The sequence below is a fragment of the Rhamphochromis longiceps genome, linkage group LG11 (genome assembly GCF_057381845.1).
Source record: "Rhamphochromis longiceps isolate RC_006_pf linkage group LG11, R_longiceps_female_GT1.1, whole genome shotgun sequence".
NCBI lineage: Eukaryota > Metazoa > Chordata > Actinopteri > Cichliformes > Cichlidae > Rhamphochromis > Rhamphochromis longiceps.
The window spans coordinates 11,696,341-11,713,673 of NC_140567.1; the positions used below are offsets into that span (position 1 = coordinate 11,696,341).

The window sequence follows — 17,333 nt, forward strand, 5'->3', positions numbered from 1 at the left end:
CACAAAAATTGTTATGTTCATCATGAGAATCAGATCATTTCTGCATCATCTCTAAAATGAAAAACAATCTTTTTATTATTAATTGTAAATCCAACAATCATGCAATCAGGAACCTGGCCAACCTAGCAAATACTTACATTGCAGACTCACAGACTTTGCAAACATGCACAAGCTGCCAGCTTGTAACCAGGGTAACAGAGAGAGCAAAGGAGGCCTCTTCCAGATGCTTTTGTTCTTAAGGACAACCCTTGGAGACTGTCTGCCATATTACCATGGGACTCTAGCCCTCTCTCTCTCTCACTCACCCTCTCCCTCGCTCTCTCTTCTCTCTCTCTCTATCACCTTTAATCCTCCAATTTGAGGCTTTTTTCATTTAAATGACCAATTACAGAGATGCAGAGTAAAGGGGGAAGCGCAACAAAGTAGAGGGGGTTTGAGGAGGGGAGTAAACTGAAGGGCAGATGGAAAAGTACAAAAAGAGCTGAAGATAGGCAAGCATACTGTAGTGTGGTTGTGTGTGTCTGTGTGTGCATGTGTGTGTGGGTGGGTGGATGGGTGGGTTGTGTGTTGGTGTGTCATATTAAAACCCAGAGGAACCCAACCTTACCCTGCCAGCTGTGAGGCAGGTGCAAGGTTACATTCTACACTCAAGTTGCACTCCAAAAAAACTCTTGCATTTGTGTTTAGCAAATAAGTGTGTGTGCGTGTGTGTGTAGGTGTGTGTGTGTGTGTGTGTGAGGCACTTGAATTTCGTCTGAACATTCAAACAAAAAGTAAAGTAGTAGCTTTTTTTCATACATTTGCTTATCATAAAAGCAAAAGAAGTTTGGATCTTCACATTTACGGTAGCTCATGAAATAAAGTCTTCAGCATAGCGTGGCTCGTGTGATTTTTCCTGTTTTTTTTTGCATTTTGATCTTCATTTAATTGGGAATGGAAGATAAACTCAAAGTGCTTAAGGTAATAACACACAACCACACACTTATTAATTAATAACAGGTCCTCCTTTACCCCTGAATAAATAGCTGCAGATTTGAAATCATGTTTTTCCCTCCGCTGTATTTCAGCTATGGGTTGATCTTTTCATGTTTGCTTGCAGTGCTCGTTTTGCTACATGCTACGTGTTCTTCCTAAATTAAGAAACTTAATAAACCAAACCTTTCTGGGGAACTGCTCTATCCTTTTAAAAAAAAAATCTTATATTTATTATACTTTTTTGGCAGTTCTCAGTTAAATGGCTTGAAACAAGTGTGTGAGAGAGAGTGTGACCCTGTGGGGTGTGATTCAGCGTGATTAATTGTTGTTAAGTGCGCTTCTTATAAGAGATGTTGTGCCTGCAGAGGAAAGAGACTATTACAGCTGAGACCCATACATCAAGCCTGATAGACCAGTGAAAGACGACCACCATCAGCGCACATGTGCACAAATGGTACAATTAAAACAGCTAAAAATGTGGGGGTAGGTAACTACAGGGACATCAGGCTATTGACCCAGCAATCTGTGTTCATAATGTGTGCGTGGCAGGGCATGTGCATTAAGTGTTACTGGCTATTAATAATTTTGTGTTGGACGATGTATAGGATTTATACCTGACAGCTCCTTTCAGATCATATTTCCTCTCTATTTGCCTTCAAATCCATAACTTTGAAAATCCCAGTCTTCTCTGTTTATTAAAGCATGATGGGAGCATAAGGATAATTATAATTAAGGATAAACATCATTATTAGTTTACTGAAAATGATGTGAAACTGATCCTTTTTTGGTCACAATACATTACATGGATGCCATTACTGAAGGGCCTGTGTCAGAATTACATTAGCATTTATAGATATGGGATTTCTCTCAATTACTTCTTCCCATATTACTGGCTTACAGGGCTCATGGCCCATATAAGAATGAAGCTAAAGATAAACCAATTAATTTAACCAAAGATTACTGCTCTATCTTACTTTTTTTTTCTCACCACAATTCTTTCCAACTGAATAAATGCTGCCTTGGTTTAATGTCTGTACAGCTATAACTTTGACAGCTTTCTCTCCAAAGAGAAAGATCACCTCCATCACAATGGCACTTTTGCCCCCTCCAGTCAGTGGTTTATGAAATACAGCATGGTCCAAGTCCAAGTGGAAAGTCCAAGCTTCCAGCCCTGGAATGGCAGATTCCAAGGCTAAGGATTCAAGATGGATAAATCTGGTCTTCCTTCTCTCCATCTATCATACAATATAAGAGAGGTAGGGAGAGCAAATGCAATGCAGCTACGATCACTACTACAAAATCTTTCTTATCTTTTGTCTCACTTGAAAAAAAAAATAACAAGAAAACATTAATTAGTTTCTGTGTAAGAAATCTTGAAACTTCAGTTCAGAAATGTTGAATTATGGATGCACATTTCACAATTGTAATAGCTTTTGCAAAGAATCAGCTTTCATTTCCTCTGTGCCTCCAATTCTCATCATAATATAATATAACAGGAAATAAATAAATCACATTATATCAAAGAGCTATTGCACAAGCCTTGGCATCGAGGAAAAGCTCCAGTTGCAGATTATTTTATTTCATGAGCAGAATGTTTCAATTTTTCATTGGCTGCACCGACATCAAATGCTGTAAAACTTTTTTAAAACTTAATTTAAGTACTGTCAAACAGTACACATAATAATATCAGTAAATGTTTGACGAATGTAGGTCAGTGTCTAGATAGTATGTAATGGTGCTGAGGCTAGGCTGAATTTGTTTACTGTTATTGCAGTTCCCACGAAGTCCAGTAGATGTCAGGCTTGTTAGCAGAAAGTTAATATTGACTGCAGTGTGGGTGTTGACGTCGGTAGATTGATGGCAAATAATGTATTGCCATGAGATGCTTAAATTATTTATCTGATATTTTCATTTATAACATCTCTGTCACCATGGGATTTTTTTCTTGTTAAGATTTAGTGGCTAATGGAAGATAGATTTGTATGTTGTACAGATAGCAAAGCCAATTGATTGAAATTGTGATTTTTGAGACTGGGTTATAGAAATATAACTGACTTGATTTGCTTATATTATGTCTATTAGATCAAATTATCCAGAATTATCCAATCATAATGAGCCTTACTGTGTAGTATAATTTAGAGCACACTAACAGAATAGCTTAAAGTGTCCCCCCCCACCCCCCCCCCTCCCTACCTCTAAATAAGACTCAGTTATATGGGTGCTTAATATAGCTTTTAAGATATAGTGTATATAAATTATGGTGACATAATCAAATACACAACTCTCGAGGCAAAATAGCTTAATAAGGTGTACTTTTCTACCAATTCAATATAGATATTTATTTTAAATATGTGAAAAATATTTATTTAAGATTAGTGCCACTTGAACACTGCATCATGAAATGAATGGTTGGTAGAAAAAAAGGCTAATTGGACAACATTTTCCTATACATGACCAGTAACTTCCAGAGAAGGTTCACCATATAAATCAGAGTATAATGAAATAAATTTGCAGCGGAAGAACACAAGACCACAGACGAGAACAGGGGAAATCATAGAGCAAAGGAGAATAAAATGGCTTCTGTTGCAGCCACAACACTGAATCAGCCATGAACATCTCTGTATACCAAAGTACTCTAGAATCAAATGTGAGGCCATCTGTCCAACAGCTGAAGCTTGGTAAAAACTGAGTCATGCAACAGGACAATGATGCCAAGCACAGCAGAAAATCTACAACAGAATGGCCAAAAAGGAAAAGAATCAAGGTGATGCAGAGGCCCAAAGTCCAGACCTCAACCTTATTAAAATGCCTAGAATAAAACCTTAAGAGAGGTGCATAAACAAATGCCTGTAAACATTTAAAACAGAGGAACTGTAGCTTGCCAAGTGAAGGGACACTTCAGTAAAATCTTGTTAAAATGTTATTGTTCCACTTTCCCATGAGAAACAATACACCAGCTTATTAACAAGTGAAAGTTTATCTTGAAACATTTGATTTTTAACATGGTAACAATGACACCCTGCTAACAGCACAATATTATAGCTATGTTGCTGTTTTACTCTGTAACTAGATAATGAGAACTTTCCAAACTTTATTATTTATTTATTTATTTTTTTACATTTCATTGAAAAATTACACCCGTCAGCCACAACATTAAAACTACTTGCCCAATATTGTACTGGTCCCTCACCATGCCTATCATGGTGTTCCGTTCAGTTTAGTTCAATTCAGTTTATAAAGCTGCCAACAGATAATATTATTGCCATGGGTTTGTGATGTGCAGCAAAATTTACATGGATGGTGGGTTTTCTCAGAGTAATATCATCATGAATGCCTGGACATACTGTAAGACTTCCAAACAGAATAATACACAGAGTATCACGCTCCATCTCCACAGCTTGTGTTCCTTCCTATCCTGCTACTATCTCAGATAAAAGAAAAAAAATAATTAAGTGTACCGTGTTGCTATTAACATAATACACAGGAAAAAGTCCATACATCCTTGTTTGATTCTTTCAAGAAATGGGTGTGATGCTTGGATGCACAGTGTGAAGTAGACAAGGGTGTAACCAGTTTGCAGCTTTTCAGGCAACACACAGTAAGTGGTAATGCATATCTTAGAAAGCATTCTTCTATAACCAGCAGAAAGCACAAGAAAAAAGCACTGTCTGCTTTTGAAATTTAATGCTAATGTATATGCCATTATGCTTCCATGCAGCTTAGTTTTTTAATACAGCATTTCATTGTATCTTATATCTGTGTCATGAAAATTTTACGGATAAATTTGAGCATCTAATAAAATGCACAATACAAACTTTACAAAACATAACCTCAGTTTTACTCTGCATGAGAAATGTCCACCTCAGTAGTACTTAAATCTGCATGCAAACCCCTTTTTATTTAAATAAACACAAAGTTGTACTTTTTAAAATACTGTATAATTACAGGGGATGAGGCAGTTAACCTTGAGGTGAAGGCAAACTCTGGAAGTCCCCAAAAGTAAAGAGGTTGATTTAGCAAACCTGTTATCATTACTGTCAAACCATTTCAGGGCTGCAGGATAGCTTGTGGTAAAATTGGAGTTTCCTTCATAATCAGCTGTCATACACTTATACACAAAAGGCATCTTGAGTCATAATGTACTCCGGCTGCAGCATCACTGCTAATGTAGGTCACAATGTCCTGCGGGTTGCCAGGTACCATCACCCTATATATCAGTTAACTTAAGTGATATGCCAAGAAGCAAACATGAGCAATATGAGATGCTTTCTTTCTTATATATATTTCTTATCCTATGTGCCTTCTATAGCTACACAACCTGCATCCATTTAGTAATTATTGTGCTGTATTTCACACTAAGTGTGTTGTAGGTGAACAACCTGTTAGCCAAACAAACACCAGACACACAGTATTTAAGTAGCATACCTTTAATATAAACATTTTATTATTTTATTCTACTGTGACCAATACTCGGCCCTGCTCTCTGCAGCTCAGTGCTGTCTCTCTCTAATGAGCTATGGTTTGCCATCAGTCATTACAGGAAGCCTGATTATCCAACTGGCATTCTGCACAGCTCACAGAGAACTTCCTGAAGGTGACCTTCTCAGGTTGCCATAGAAACCTCTCTCTCAGTGAGATAGAGAGAGAGAGTGAGAGAGAGGCAAAGAGAGCGAGGGACAGAGACAGAGCAATACAGAGAACAATAACAGAACATTTTGTCCAAATAAAAAAGCATTAGTATGCTGTGGTGTCATTGCACAGGCACATCATCTGGCAGTAGAGTTGTCTTGTTAACCAGTGGTAAACAGATAAAAAAAAAAAATCCCCTATCATTATTCAACAGCCTTCCATTTACTTTATTTATTGCATTCATTACCTTAAAAATGTTACTGTGAAGGTTCATTATTTGTCATCAGGTTAGAAGGTGTTTTTTTTTCCTTTTTGTGTTTTTGGGGGTGACGTGTACACCTGTACACCATGTTTATCAATGAGCTGCACCATAGAACTGAAAAACAAAACAGCTGCTGGAGTCTGGGGAGATGTTGTTGCCATTCTTGACTGATATATAACTTAAGCTTGTCTTCTTTGTCATATTATTTGTTTCATGATGTGCCAAAAGCTTTGATTTGATGAAGGGTTTGAACTGCACACAGGCCAGTTCAGCACCCAGACCCTTGGACTATGAACCTGATGCAAAAGATGGTTTAACATTGTCTTGCTAAAATGTGAAAGGCCTTCCCTGAAAAAGATCACATGTGCAAAGGAGCTGTGTGTTGCTTTAAATACAGGTTGCTGTTAATATACTTTTGAGCACTGATGATATCTTTTTCAAATGTGCAAGCTGCCAGTTTCATAGGCACTAATGCAACCCCATTCCATCAGAGATGCAGGCTTTTGAACAGAGCGCAGAAAAAAGACAGATGGTCCCTTTCCTTTTTTTTAGTCTGGAGGATGTGGCCTCCATGTTTTCCCAAAAAGAATTTCAAATTTCAATTAATCTGACCACAGAACAGTTTTCCACTTTGCCTCATTCAATGATAAATGAGCTTTAACCCAAATAATCCAGAAGTGTTTCTGGTTCATGTTCACATATCATGGCTTCTTTTTGTTCATAATAGAGCTTTTACCTCCACATGTGGATTGCACAATGAACAGAGCCTGTGCATTCATTTGCATGACTGACCCAGAGTCTTTGGAACTTTATGTTGAGGAACATTATGCTGAAACTATTCCACAATTTCCATGCATTTCTTTGAGATTTGTGAACATCTGCCTATCTTTACTTCAGAGGAACTCAGCTTCTCTAAGATGCTCTTTTTATACACAGTCATTTAACTGACCTTTTGCCAGTTAACCTTATTAGTTTCAAAATGTTCCTCCAGGTGTTTCTTTTTGCTACCATCTACTTTTCCAGTTTTTGCTGTCTCTATCCAAACTTTTTTGATGTATTGCTGCCAGCAAATTCTAGGGGTTTTTTTCAGTTTAAAAAACTGATGCGGTTCCAAGTCACTGGATTCTATTTTAATAATGCTGTGCACAGCAACATTTTTGCGATGCTGGTTGTACATGTAATACTTTGAGCAACAAAAGCATGAAGGCAACTTTACTTTCCTAATACAGGTAAAAGAAAACATGTTGATTTGAAGCATAAGGTAACTTGACCTCTTTTTCAAGACATTACAGCATCACTTCATATATATCCAATGACTTTCATAGTGGATATTTCACTACCTTTCCACTAGAAAAACTTAAGAATTCCTTTACTGTGATTTGACTGCGGCACAGAGACTTTTCAGCGTGCACTATCAGTCATTCAAAATAAAGAGATGAACTTTCTCAGTTACCTTTCTGCCAAATCACTCTTTAAAATTTGAATGGTCCAGCCCTTGTTTGTTCTCCTGTTGTTTTTCTGCTCCAGTCACTTACAATTACGCCTTTTGACCAATAAAAGACAAATTTTATTAAACCTGTTCTGTCTTTCTCCACAACCAAGTCAACAAAACAAACAGTGACAGGTTTTCTTTATACAACTTAAATTCCAAAGCCTGTATCAAAAAAAGCTAACATTTTTCTAAAAGCTGAAATAAAAATGTCAATTACATTATTAAAGCAAGGCATGAGCAAGGCAAATGGGGAACTAAGTCTGCCATTCTTATTCTTTCTTTATTCCGCATGGACTTTATTTCTGAGGCGCAATATAGTTTGCTCTTTTAGATTCCACCTCCTTCATGATGATTGCTGATATGGTGACTAACACTTCCTTCAGCCATTTATGTCACCAAGTGAGCTAAAAATAGAGAGCTCTGGAATGTGACCAGAAAAAAATATATGTTTTACGTCACTCTGTACCATTGCATGTTCTCTGACTTTGTTCTGACTTGTTCCCCTTGAAATCTATCTATCTATCTATCTATCTATCTATCTATCTGTAAAATTATGAATGAAATTCTTTTTTTCTAATCCTTCCATCCCTCCTGCCTGGTTATTTATAATCGTTACTGAATCATATACTGTCATGGATGGAACGCCTGCGCAGTAGACAGCGTGAAAATGTGAATCATCGACAGAGAGAGAGGGGTGACTGTAGAGTGATGGGACCCGGCTAAGGGAAGAGCAGCGAATGATCACTCTCCGAGCTGGTAATGACAGGTAAATGGCGATTTATCATCATCATTATTATTATTATTTGGAAATATGGGGATAGTGCTGTAGCATCGGTGCGGGTTGTTGTTTTTGTTAGTAGCACACCGAGAACTCACATTTTCTAAGAAGACTCCTTCAGTCGTGTCCTCCATGCACCGCTGCACATCTGGAAGAAGCTTCCGTGTTGACAATGTCAAAGTAATGTTTGTTTTAATCACCGTGCATTCATTTGTATCTCATTTTTTCTATGTCGAGTATTTCTGTCTTACTTTAAACTCGTTTCGGGCGTTGCTGTCTTAATGACATGGAACAACGTTTCTCCAATACGTTTCTTCGGCGTATGTCATTTCATGCTAAAGGATTAGCTACTTTTTCTCAAGTGGTTACAATATCAGCCAACTTGATTTGGACGTTTTTTGTGTTGTTTTTTTACGTGAAGTCCACATTTGCAAGGTTAAGCTTCAACGGTGCAGTGGGTCTCAATCTCATAGGGGGTTGGGAGGGCGAGTGGATGAAGTCTATTTTCAGACTGGCGTCACATATTACGTCTGTGTGTTTTCCTGCTGGGTTAAGGCTGAATGATTTTCAGCACCACGGTCAGTGGTGCTGATATGTTTGGACCGTTATATCAAGACATTCCGGTTTGATTTGTCCTAACAGCTCTGATTTTTAACCGAGATGGGTTAAAATGTTTGTGTTTGATTTACTTTTATTTTTATGTCTTGTTTTATCTGTTGTAGAAAGGAAACACACAACAGCTGATTGAAGATTAGTTAAAGATTGGATGTTGTTTAAAGTTATTCAAGCCATTCTAATTAAAAATGTTTGTTTTCTTAAAAGCTATTATAACAAGTTCCCATTAAAGTTAACAGACTGAATTAAATTTGAATTACACCTTGTTGTTGACTCAACAACTAAAAAAACAGAAAATTAAAACTAACAGTCAGTCAGCAAACTCAAGCTTTCATTGTTCATTTTTCAGGTACATGATATATGAGTACAATATAAATATTCTTCTGTACTTTGTACAATTAAGCTGTGTGTGACAAAGGTAAACGTACTAGGGAAGAGTGTGCCTCATCTGTATGCAGCATTTCAGATAAGAGGCACTGGCTGGGTAGAGTAGCAACATGAGAGCTGTTGTTTGCACAGAGAGAGAATGTGTCCTTTATCTACTTACAACAATGAAGACAAAGTGAACTAACCCTTTGTTGGTATTTGTCATATGGTTAGTTTACGCCAATTAAAAACTTTTTGAACTATTTTGTGACTATGGAGTACATAAATAAAACAGACAAAAGTATAAACATCATCAGGTCCACTGATTATGTAATGGTAACTATAAAAGCTAAGTAAAAATAAGCAAACCGACAGTTTAAACTAGAGTTGTGTAACCATATTAATAGCACTGTGGGTTGGAGGTTAAAAAATACTTGACATGTCCACTCAAATTTCCTCCTGTAGGACTCTTTCATATTGCACTATCACTGTACACTTTGCATTAGTAAATTGATTTAATATGATTTACTCTACAACTCATCCACATATAATTTGGCTGTAGAACTTTCATTTAAAAATGTTGTTTAGATATTAACTGTAAAGCTTCAGATTATGACTGATAATATTGTTTACTGCCTCTACTAACATTATTTGAATGACTATTACAAAGGTGAACATCAGGTTTATAATATATGTGAAGTGTAACAGGAGTTTGAACATTAAGATCACAATCTGTTTCAATTACTGTTAACGTTTTCTTCGCTAGATGGTTAGGTTTGGGCAGCTTAATGTTGTGGTTTACACCATTAACCCTGCATATTATAAATGTCCAGTGCATGCAAATGTGAGCAAGAGGTCCTTCACAAGAGGTTTGGATCACTGATCAGCAAATAAACCATTATTACCTAAGAATGATAGTGTCTAGGAATGATTAAAACCAAACTAACAAACAAACAACCAATATGTTTTATAAAATGCAATGTGTGCTGATGTGTGTGAGGTGTTATCGTCTGACATTGACTATGATGTAATGCACAATACTATATTATTAATGATTTTTTAAATTTGATATCATAGAAACTGATGGAAAAAAAAACATATTATATAAGATTACTAATTAGTTAAAAGTGAAGTTATTTAGTAATTTAGTTATTTAGTAATGTGTAATTAACTATGAATTTATATAGATGATTATTATATATTATTATATACTATTATTATTGTCATTATTATTTTATAGTATTGTTCTGTTTATTTATATCCTGCTGCTAAACTAAACTAATTTCCCCTTGTGGGACAATAAAGAAATTGAATTTAATTAAAAAAAATAATGTTTTTTTTTTAATAATAATATTGTAAATAATTTACTCGCTAGTTTGGTATAATGTGGTTCCAGCTACAAGAGGTATGTAATTTCATGTACTATTATGTCTGACATCTAACTGATGAGTTTTACAATATCAGGCCAGTGGTTTTCTTATGAGGTTAGACACTTAGTTTTTTTTTTCATTATTCCAACCACAATGCATTGTATACCAGTGTCTTACTGGAAAGAGCATGATCACATTTTAACATATATGGACTCAATATTTCCTTCCCACAATTAAACCCTTTTCTTATTGTAATTCAGTCCAGCAGAAATAGTCGATTTAGTATTAGCTAACAAAAACATGAAGCATAATTGGTTTGTACAGAGCAGAACTGTGCAATGCAGTTAGCTCTCAGTCAGTAGGGGATTAATGTTCATAAAATCTATTCACATATGGTCACAGATATTATTAGTTTTTAACTAACACCTAATAGTTACATATTTCACATATTTCACTGTTGAGGCAAAGTCCAATATGCAGTTATGTTTGTTAATAGTTTTTCTTTAAACATTACAAAAAAGATTTTTCTATGTATGTCAGCACCCTCTGCATTTAGCTGAAACATTATTGGATCCAAAGAGTAATATGTCACGCTTTATTTTATAACAGCAGACAAGCAGAATGCATCATTAAACTCAATGCCCTATGGCACCCATTCCTTCAGTACATTGTTACATAACAACAGTGACTACATGCTTATGTGTACAAAAGCATAAATGTACTGCACATGTGTATGCAATTATGCGTTTAAACAGTTTGTCCAGAAACTGTGTATGCAAACAACAACAAAAAATAAAATAAACAAACTGCCTTTTTTAACTCCTACTGCAAGTATGATGTATAAAAACAGAAATAGCCTCACCCATGCGGCTTTGGCTGTGGTGAGCAGAAGGCTGTACTATTAGGCTTTAGTAATGCCACTGATATCAGGCTGCTTTCACGGTAAGTCTAAATCTTTGAATATGAAGATACATCCCATTATATTTAAACCCACACTTTCCTTTTGACTGTCATTTTTTTTTCTTGCCTTGCTGAATCGAGAAGTTTTTGAGCTAGATTTTCCCCCATTGAAATGAGGTTTCCAATATTGGGAGATATGTACATTATATAATTAAGAAGAGGTGCAAGAGTTTAGTTTCCTCCCAGATCTCTTGAATTAAATCAGGCTTAAAGGTTATTGGAGATGTGTGTTTTTTATGTGTGTTCTCAGGTAGACAGATGTGAAGGATGACTTCTTGCTCAGAGATCTGTGGGTCAGAATATAGTGAGCAAGTTCAAACCGGTGGGAACTACCAGCAGTATGGCGTCCGCTCCTACCTACACCAGGTAACAGTGTAACCAGACTCAGCACCCACACAAAGTAAGACGTCTCCTATGAAACTCACAAACGGATAAAAGCACAAAATCACCAAACCTTCATTTCTTGTAGGTTTAGGTTCAAGATGTGAATTTTAAGAATGCCTGTACTTTTCTTTGATTCCTTATCCAGTTTTATGAGGACTGCACAGCTTCTATCTGGGAACGTGATGAAGATTTTCAGATTCAGAGATTGCCTAGCAGGTGGAGCTCTTTACTCTGGAAGGTCAGATTAACCCTTAGCTTGTTCAAAACGACACCAATATAATGGAACTGAAAATAAACCAAATTAACCAAATTATTTACAACTATAACAATATATGTTTTTGACTTTCGTTGTTTTTTGACTTTTTCTTTTCACAGGTCTGTCTCGCGTTCGGTACCTTGATCTTGTTTGCGGGCCTCATTGTTGTTTTGGTAGGTTATGCCACTCCAGCCAAGATTGAAGCATTTGGTGAAGATGATCTACTCTTTGTTGACAGGTATAGAAACAGTACAACGTACGAGTGGGAAAGAATTTAGGTAACCTTTGCTATTCTGAAATAGTAAAGGTTACATAGACTTACAATTAACAGATCATGAACTTTATTTGAAGTGTTACTTCTTAGTCTTGACAATAATGTCCAAGAACAGTGTTCTAGTAGGACATGCATATGTTTAAATTTAGAAATAACTCTAAATAGTTGTATAAATATTGAACAAAAAGACTTGGTGGCAAATAAATGATTGCTTTGAACTGTTCTTGTAACAGCCATGCCGTCAGTTTCAACCGTGCACTGGATGTTTGTAAGCTGACTGGTGCAGTGCTGTTCTGTGTGGGAGGCACCTCCATGGCTGTGGGTCTCCTGCTGTCTGCCTTTGCCAAAAGCTACTCCAAAGAAGAATTGTTTCTGCAACAGAAGTTTAAGGAGAGGTTTGCAGATCTGCAAGCAACAGTTGGTAAGTTTTCATTCTCTTTTTTCCCAGTATAACACGTTCAAATTAATGTAAGCAGAATAAATGTAAAGGTTGTTGAAATGGCTCTGCGTTTGTATATGAATATGAATATCTAAATCACAGTAACTGCTTATGCCACAGGTACTCCAATAATGAGAGCACCAACTCCCGGAGAAGGAAAGGTGCCAGTCACACTTACCAAAGTTCAGAACATCCAGCCAGTGACCACAAAGTCAGAGCCCTGATCAAGGCTAAGATCAAGGCATAAAGTGAAAGTTGTAAGAGGACCGGTGTGTGTATGTCGATCCATGTGTGCAGTTTATCTTTTTAAAAGGTCAGCTTACATAACAAATAGTATTGCTTCCTCATCTTATTTTGTTTGACATTAAAATGAGATTTTAAAAACTTAGAAAGGATGAACAAAATATAGGGGATTTATTTATCAGATGTTATGAAACTTTAATATTAAGAAAACATTTTTTTTTAAATTTCACTGGAAAAGACATCTGCAGAATAGTGACACAGTGCAGTAGTTTCCACAGAGCGCGTTTTCTGTTTGTTTACTGTTGAGAGAATTCTTACTTTTGTAAAAGGCAATGATGTTACTGCTGGAGGGCGATGGGCAGCAAGTGGCATATTTGAAATTTTTGTCCCCCATTCCCAGAAATGATCAAATGTACCACTTAACACTCATTACCTCTGACTAGTGACCATCAGGATGAGTGCATGTTTGGAATTATTAGCTGTTAAAAGTGTAAATGTACTATATTTACCTGAAACGTTCATCCAGGCTGACAAAGCACGACATCGTTTTATAATACCTTTTTTTTTCCCTTTCTGATAAAGTAGTAACTCAAAGGTCTTAACCTTTCTAAAGGTTCACAGTGTCCTAACAGATTAGACATAAATGCAGATTAGAAGAGACAGTATGGGGAGATTCTGTGTCTATCTTCTGTCTTATTAGGCCAGTGACCTTGTTTCCTTCAGTAAATCTTCAGACAGAATCAATACACAAGAGCAGACAGGCTGATGAAAGTTACATTGAACCAGACAGAGCATGCAGAACAGCAATGATATGTCAGATTACTTCCAACATACAGCAAATAAGACATTCATCATGTCTTCTATCTTTATTTTTAAGTTTTTAATACCTAAACACTGGCTTACCCACCTTTTCCTTTCCATTGTTTCCTTTTCACCCTGTGACAAAAGGCTCATAGACACACACAGATCCATCAGAGCAGACGCTGTTTTGAATCAAAATGCTAATAGCTACCAGACATGAGTCAGTGCTACTCATGAAAATGAAGATGGGTGCATCGAGAGAGACAATGTGACACACAGGTTACATAACGGAGGGAAGATGAGAGCACGTTCAGCTCTCCAATGGGATCGCAGCAACATTGTATCTGACAGCACTAATGGATGAATTAAAGAGATTCAATAAATGCCTTCCTACTATCACACACAAAATTTGAAACTCAATAATTTATATCACAGTCAGCAATGTTTAACACCGGAGAGCTGTTAAATTCCAGGACCACATTTTTTACACTATAGAGAATTTGCTTATGTACTGGATGTGAAACTGAAGGAGTGATTATTAAGACGGTTCCTGTTTTATTCATTCCTTTATGCTATACAAGAATTCACACTGTAACTGTAACTTAGAAGCACAATAAGCTGGTAACGGCCATGTTTTTCTGCTTTTTAACACACTGTGTCCTCATGTGTTGTACATATATTTATTACAATTACTGTAATCCTACCCTATCACTTTAAAAGCTTGTTTTTGTTTGTTTTTCTTAACATGTATCTTTTGTTTCATCATTATAAACAAACCTGTACTGTAAAAAAAATCTGTACTTGGTTAGAACAATTCTACTGTCCAAGATACAAGCTTCAGTTTTTTTTAAACCATATCTCATCATCAAATTCTTGCAGCACAGCTTGTATATTTACTCTATAAGATGTTGATTTGCTATGCTGACTACTATTGTCAATGTAAGTTGACCTTTTCAATATTATTCTAATTACCTCCAATCTTCTTTCTACTAAGTCCTGGTGTCATTTTAACACATTTACTCTCAGATGCAACACAGAAGCATAGCTGTAACTACAAAAAAAACCAACCTAGTAATAAGCAAGGCATTTCATTTTCAAGATACACAGCCACTGAGCTGCGGGCCTTCAGTACATGAAGAAAAGCCAAGCTGTTAAACAAGCCATTACGGACAAACCTTCTAGTGCGGCCAGGACTTTAACAGGCAGTGCTGGTTTGTAATGTTATGCTGTTTCCTGCTGCATTACAAACTCTAATCCATAATGGATATTTTTTTTCTGCTATATATCAAACTTGAAGTCTTTCCTGATGTAACAGTGGATCATCCCACTAAATAAAAAACGATGCTACCCTTATTTGCGAACAGATCGGATAAAGAACACATATAAATCAGTGTCTACATGCAGTATGTCTATTTTTCGAACAGCACAATAAAACTGACATATCGGTGGATCGGAAATGTGTGAAAACTGTATTGCAGCACACTGTGCAGTAAACTGACAGCCTGGTGGCTTAACTGTTGATAAAACTTTATACCTCCCAACAGAAGTGAGAGGTATAAAGTGGTATAAAGTGGGAGTATAAAGTGGCTTAGTTTATGTCTCCCTACAGAAATAAAAAATACTTCACTGTTGTCACAAGGGTCAAATGTTTTTGATCTTATTTTAATCTTTAATCTTCCCTGCTGTTTTCCTTTAATATCTCACAGTTGCCATCTATGTGTGCCAAACAACTGACACTTTTACTTCCTAAATTCCCTGCAGGGTTATTTAAATATACTGTACAATACTAGCTAAGCAGGACTTTGTGTTCTTTAAAATCTGGTGCCTTCCCTTTTTTTCTTAATCAAGAAAAAATTATAATTTTTGATTATTGATTCAAATCAATGTTTAAATAATTATAGATTTAAATTAATTCAAACAATATGTTAATAATGTTCATTTTTACATTGTAGAAGCCCCCCTTGTAATCAGTCTGGAGGGTGTGTTATTTAGGGCCTTACTGAACACGCCCACATGCATACACACTCAGAAAACAGTAGCTGGTGGAGGAGATAACACAGAATTAATGGTGACGCCAGAAATAGCATCTTGAGGATCATCACCTCAACCAGGCAGGCCTTATGACTCACACACTTCTGCCCCCACCTCCTTTGCTTTCTGCGTCTCCTGCTCTTTGCTCTCTCGTTCTTCCTCCTCCCTCTCAGCCAGGTTCCTTATCTCTCTTGGGATGGTGACTCACAAACACATCGACTGCATGAATCCCAATTTGAACAGCTGCGGGGATGAGCGGGCAGTGGGGCCATCATACATACTGAATTAGATCAGAGTTCATATTTCCTGCCTGCAGCTGGTGGTTTATAGTGGATTTATGGAACTTTGTTTCAGGAAAAAAATGACAAATTAAAATCACTGAATGAGAGTGAGAAGAGTGGCTCTCCAAAAATATCACTTTTCTTCCTGTCAGGATGAAAGCAGCTAAAGACCAAAGTGCAGTTTCACTAAGACAGACTGAAGATCTAGATCTAATGCATCATGAGACATTAGTTATAGTAGGTCTCTAAGTCCATATTAGTCCATCTAAGTCTTCATAACAACAACATAATGACCTATGCCTAGAGTTTTAAGGGTTTTAAGAATGTTCTGTTTGGAAAATTCAACCAAGAGCGTCCCACAAAAAGTTGGGACGCTGTAAATAAAAACAGAATCTGATGACTTGAAAATCTCATAAACCGATATTTTATTCACCAAAGAGAAAAGAAAACATAGTTGTTTTACTATTTCAGGAAAAATTGTATTTTGAGTTTGGCAGCAACACATCTCAAAAAGTTGTGATGGGGTTGGAAATATAAATGCTACTGAAAAAGAAACAGCAGGAGGAACATTTTGCAACTAAGTAGGTTAACTGGCAACAGGTCAGTAAAATGACTGAGCATTTTACAGAGGCAGTGACAAATTGTCCAATTTGTAAAAAAAAAACATCTGAATAATGTCCCTGAATGTAAAATTGCAAAGACTTTAAATATCACATCTACTACACAGAGTCTGGTGAAATCTCTGTGCGGAAGGGACAGGAATGTGATATTTGAGACCTCAGGCAGCACTGCATTAAAAACAGGATGGATTCTGCATGGGCTCAGGAAAACTTCCAGAACGTGTTGGTGATCCACAGAAAAATCTACATCTGTGAACATGATCCAAATACACTGAGTCAAAGTGGAAAGCTGTTCCACCATGAAAAGAATTGAAATTTGAGATTCTTTTTGAAAAGCATGGACATCACATCCTCCAGAGTATAGAGGAGAGGGACCATCCAGGTTGTTACTGATACTTAGTTACAAAGCCTGTATCACTGATGGTGTGGAGGTGCATTAGTGCCCATGCTTCTATGCAGATGGAATCTTTTTCAGATTGTATAAGACACTAAACTGCATACTGCATCTACTACAACAAGGCCTTCTAATAGAAAAGTCCAGGTGCTAAACATTTGGC

General features: G+C 36.6%; 1 protein-coding gene across 1 annotated transcript; it reads left to right on the forward strand.

Moving 5' to 3' along the window:
- The first annotated feature begins 8,039 nt into the window (after window positions 1-8,039).
- nrsn1 (neurensin 1) lies at window positions 8,040-15,426 on the forward strand. The gene is made up of 6 exons (XM_085421708.1): window positions 8,040-8,124; window positions 11,698-11,813; window positions 11,977-12,069; window positions 12,207-12,325; window positions 12,595-12,782; window positions 12,921-15,426. The coding sequence occupies exons 2-6, from the start codon at window positions 11,715-11,717 to the stop codon at window positions 13,022-13,024; spliced, it is 603 nt and encodes a 200-aa protein (XP_085277834.1). The 5' UTR covers window positions 8,040-8,124; window positions 11,698-11,714; the 3' UTR covers window positions 13,025-15,426.
- Window positions 15,427-17,333: the final 1,907 nt, after the last annotated feature.

What these genes read in the sequence shown, in the direction of transcription:
- nrsn1 (XM_085421708.1), top strand. Translation starts at nt 11,715, where the DNA reads ATGACTTCTTGCTCAGAGATCTGTGGGTCAGAATATAGTGAGCAAGTT. An exon ending in GATCTACTCTTTGTTGACAG is followed by an intron (nt 12,326 to 12,594) that starts GTATAGAAACAG and finishes TTCTTGTAACAG; the next exon opens with CCATGCCGTCAGTTTCAACC. An exon ending in AGATCTGCAAGCAACAGTTG is followed by an intron (nt 12,783 to 12,920) that starts GTAAGTTTTCAT and finishes CTTATGCCACAG; the next exon opens with GTACTCCAATAATGAGAGCA.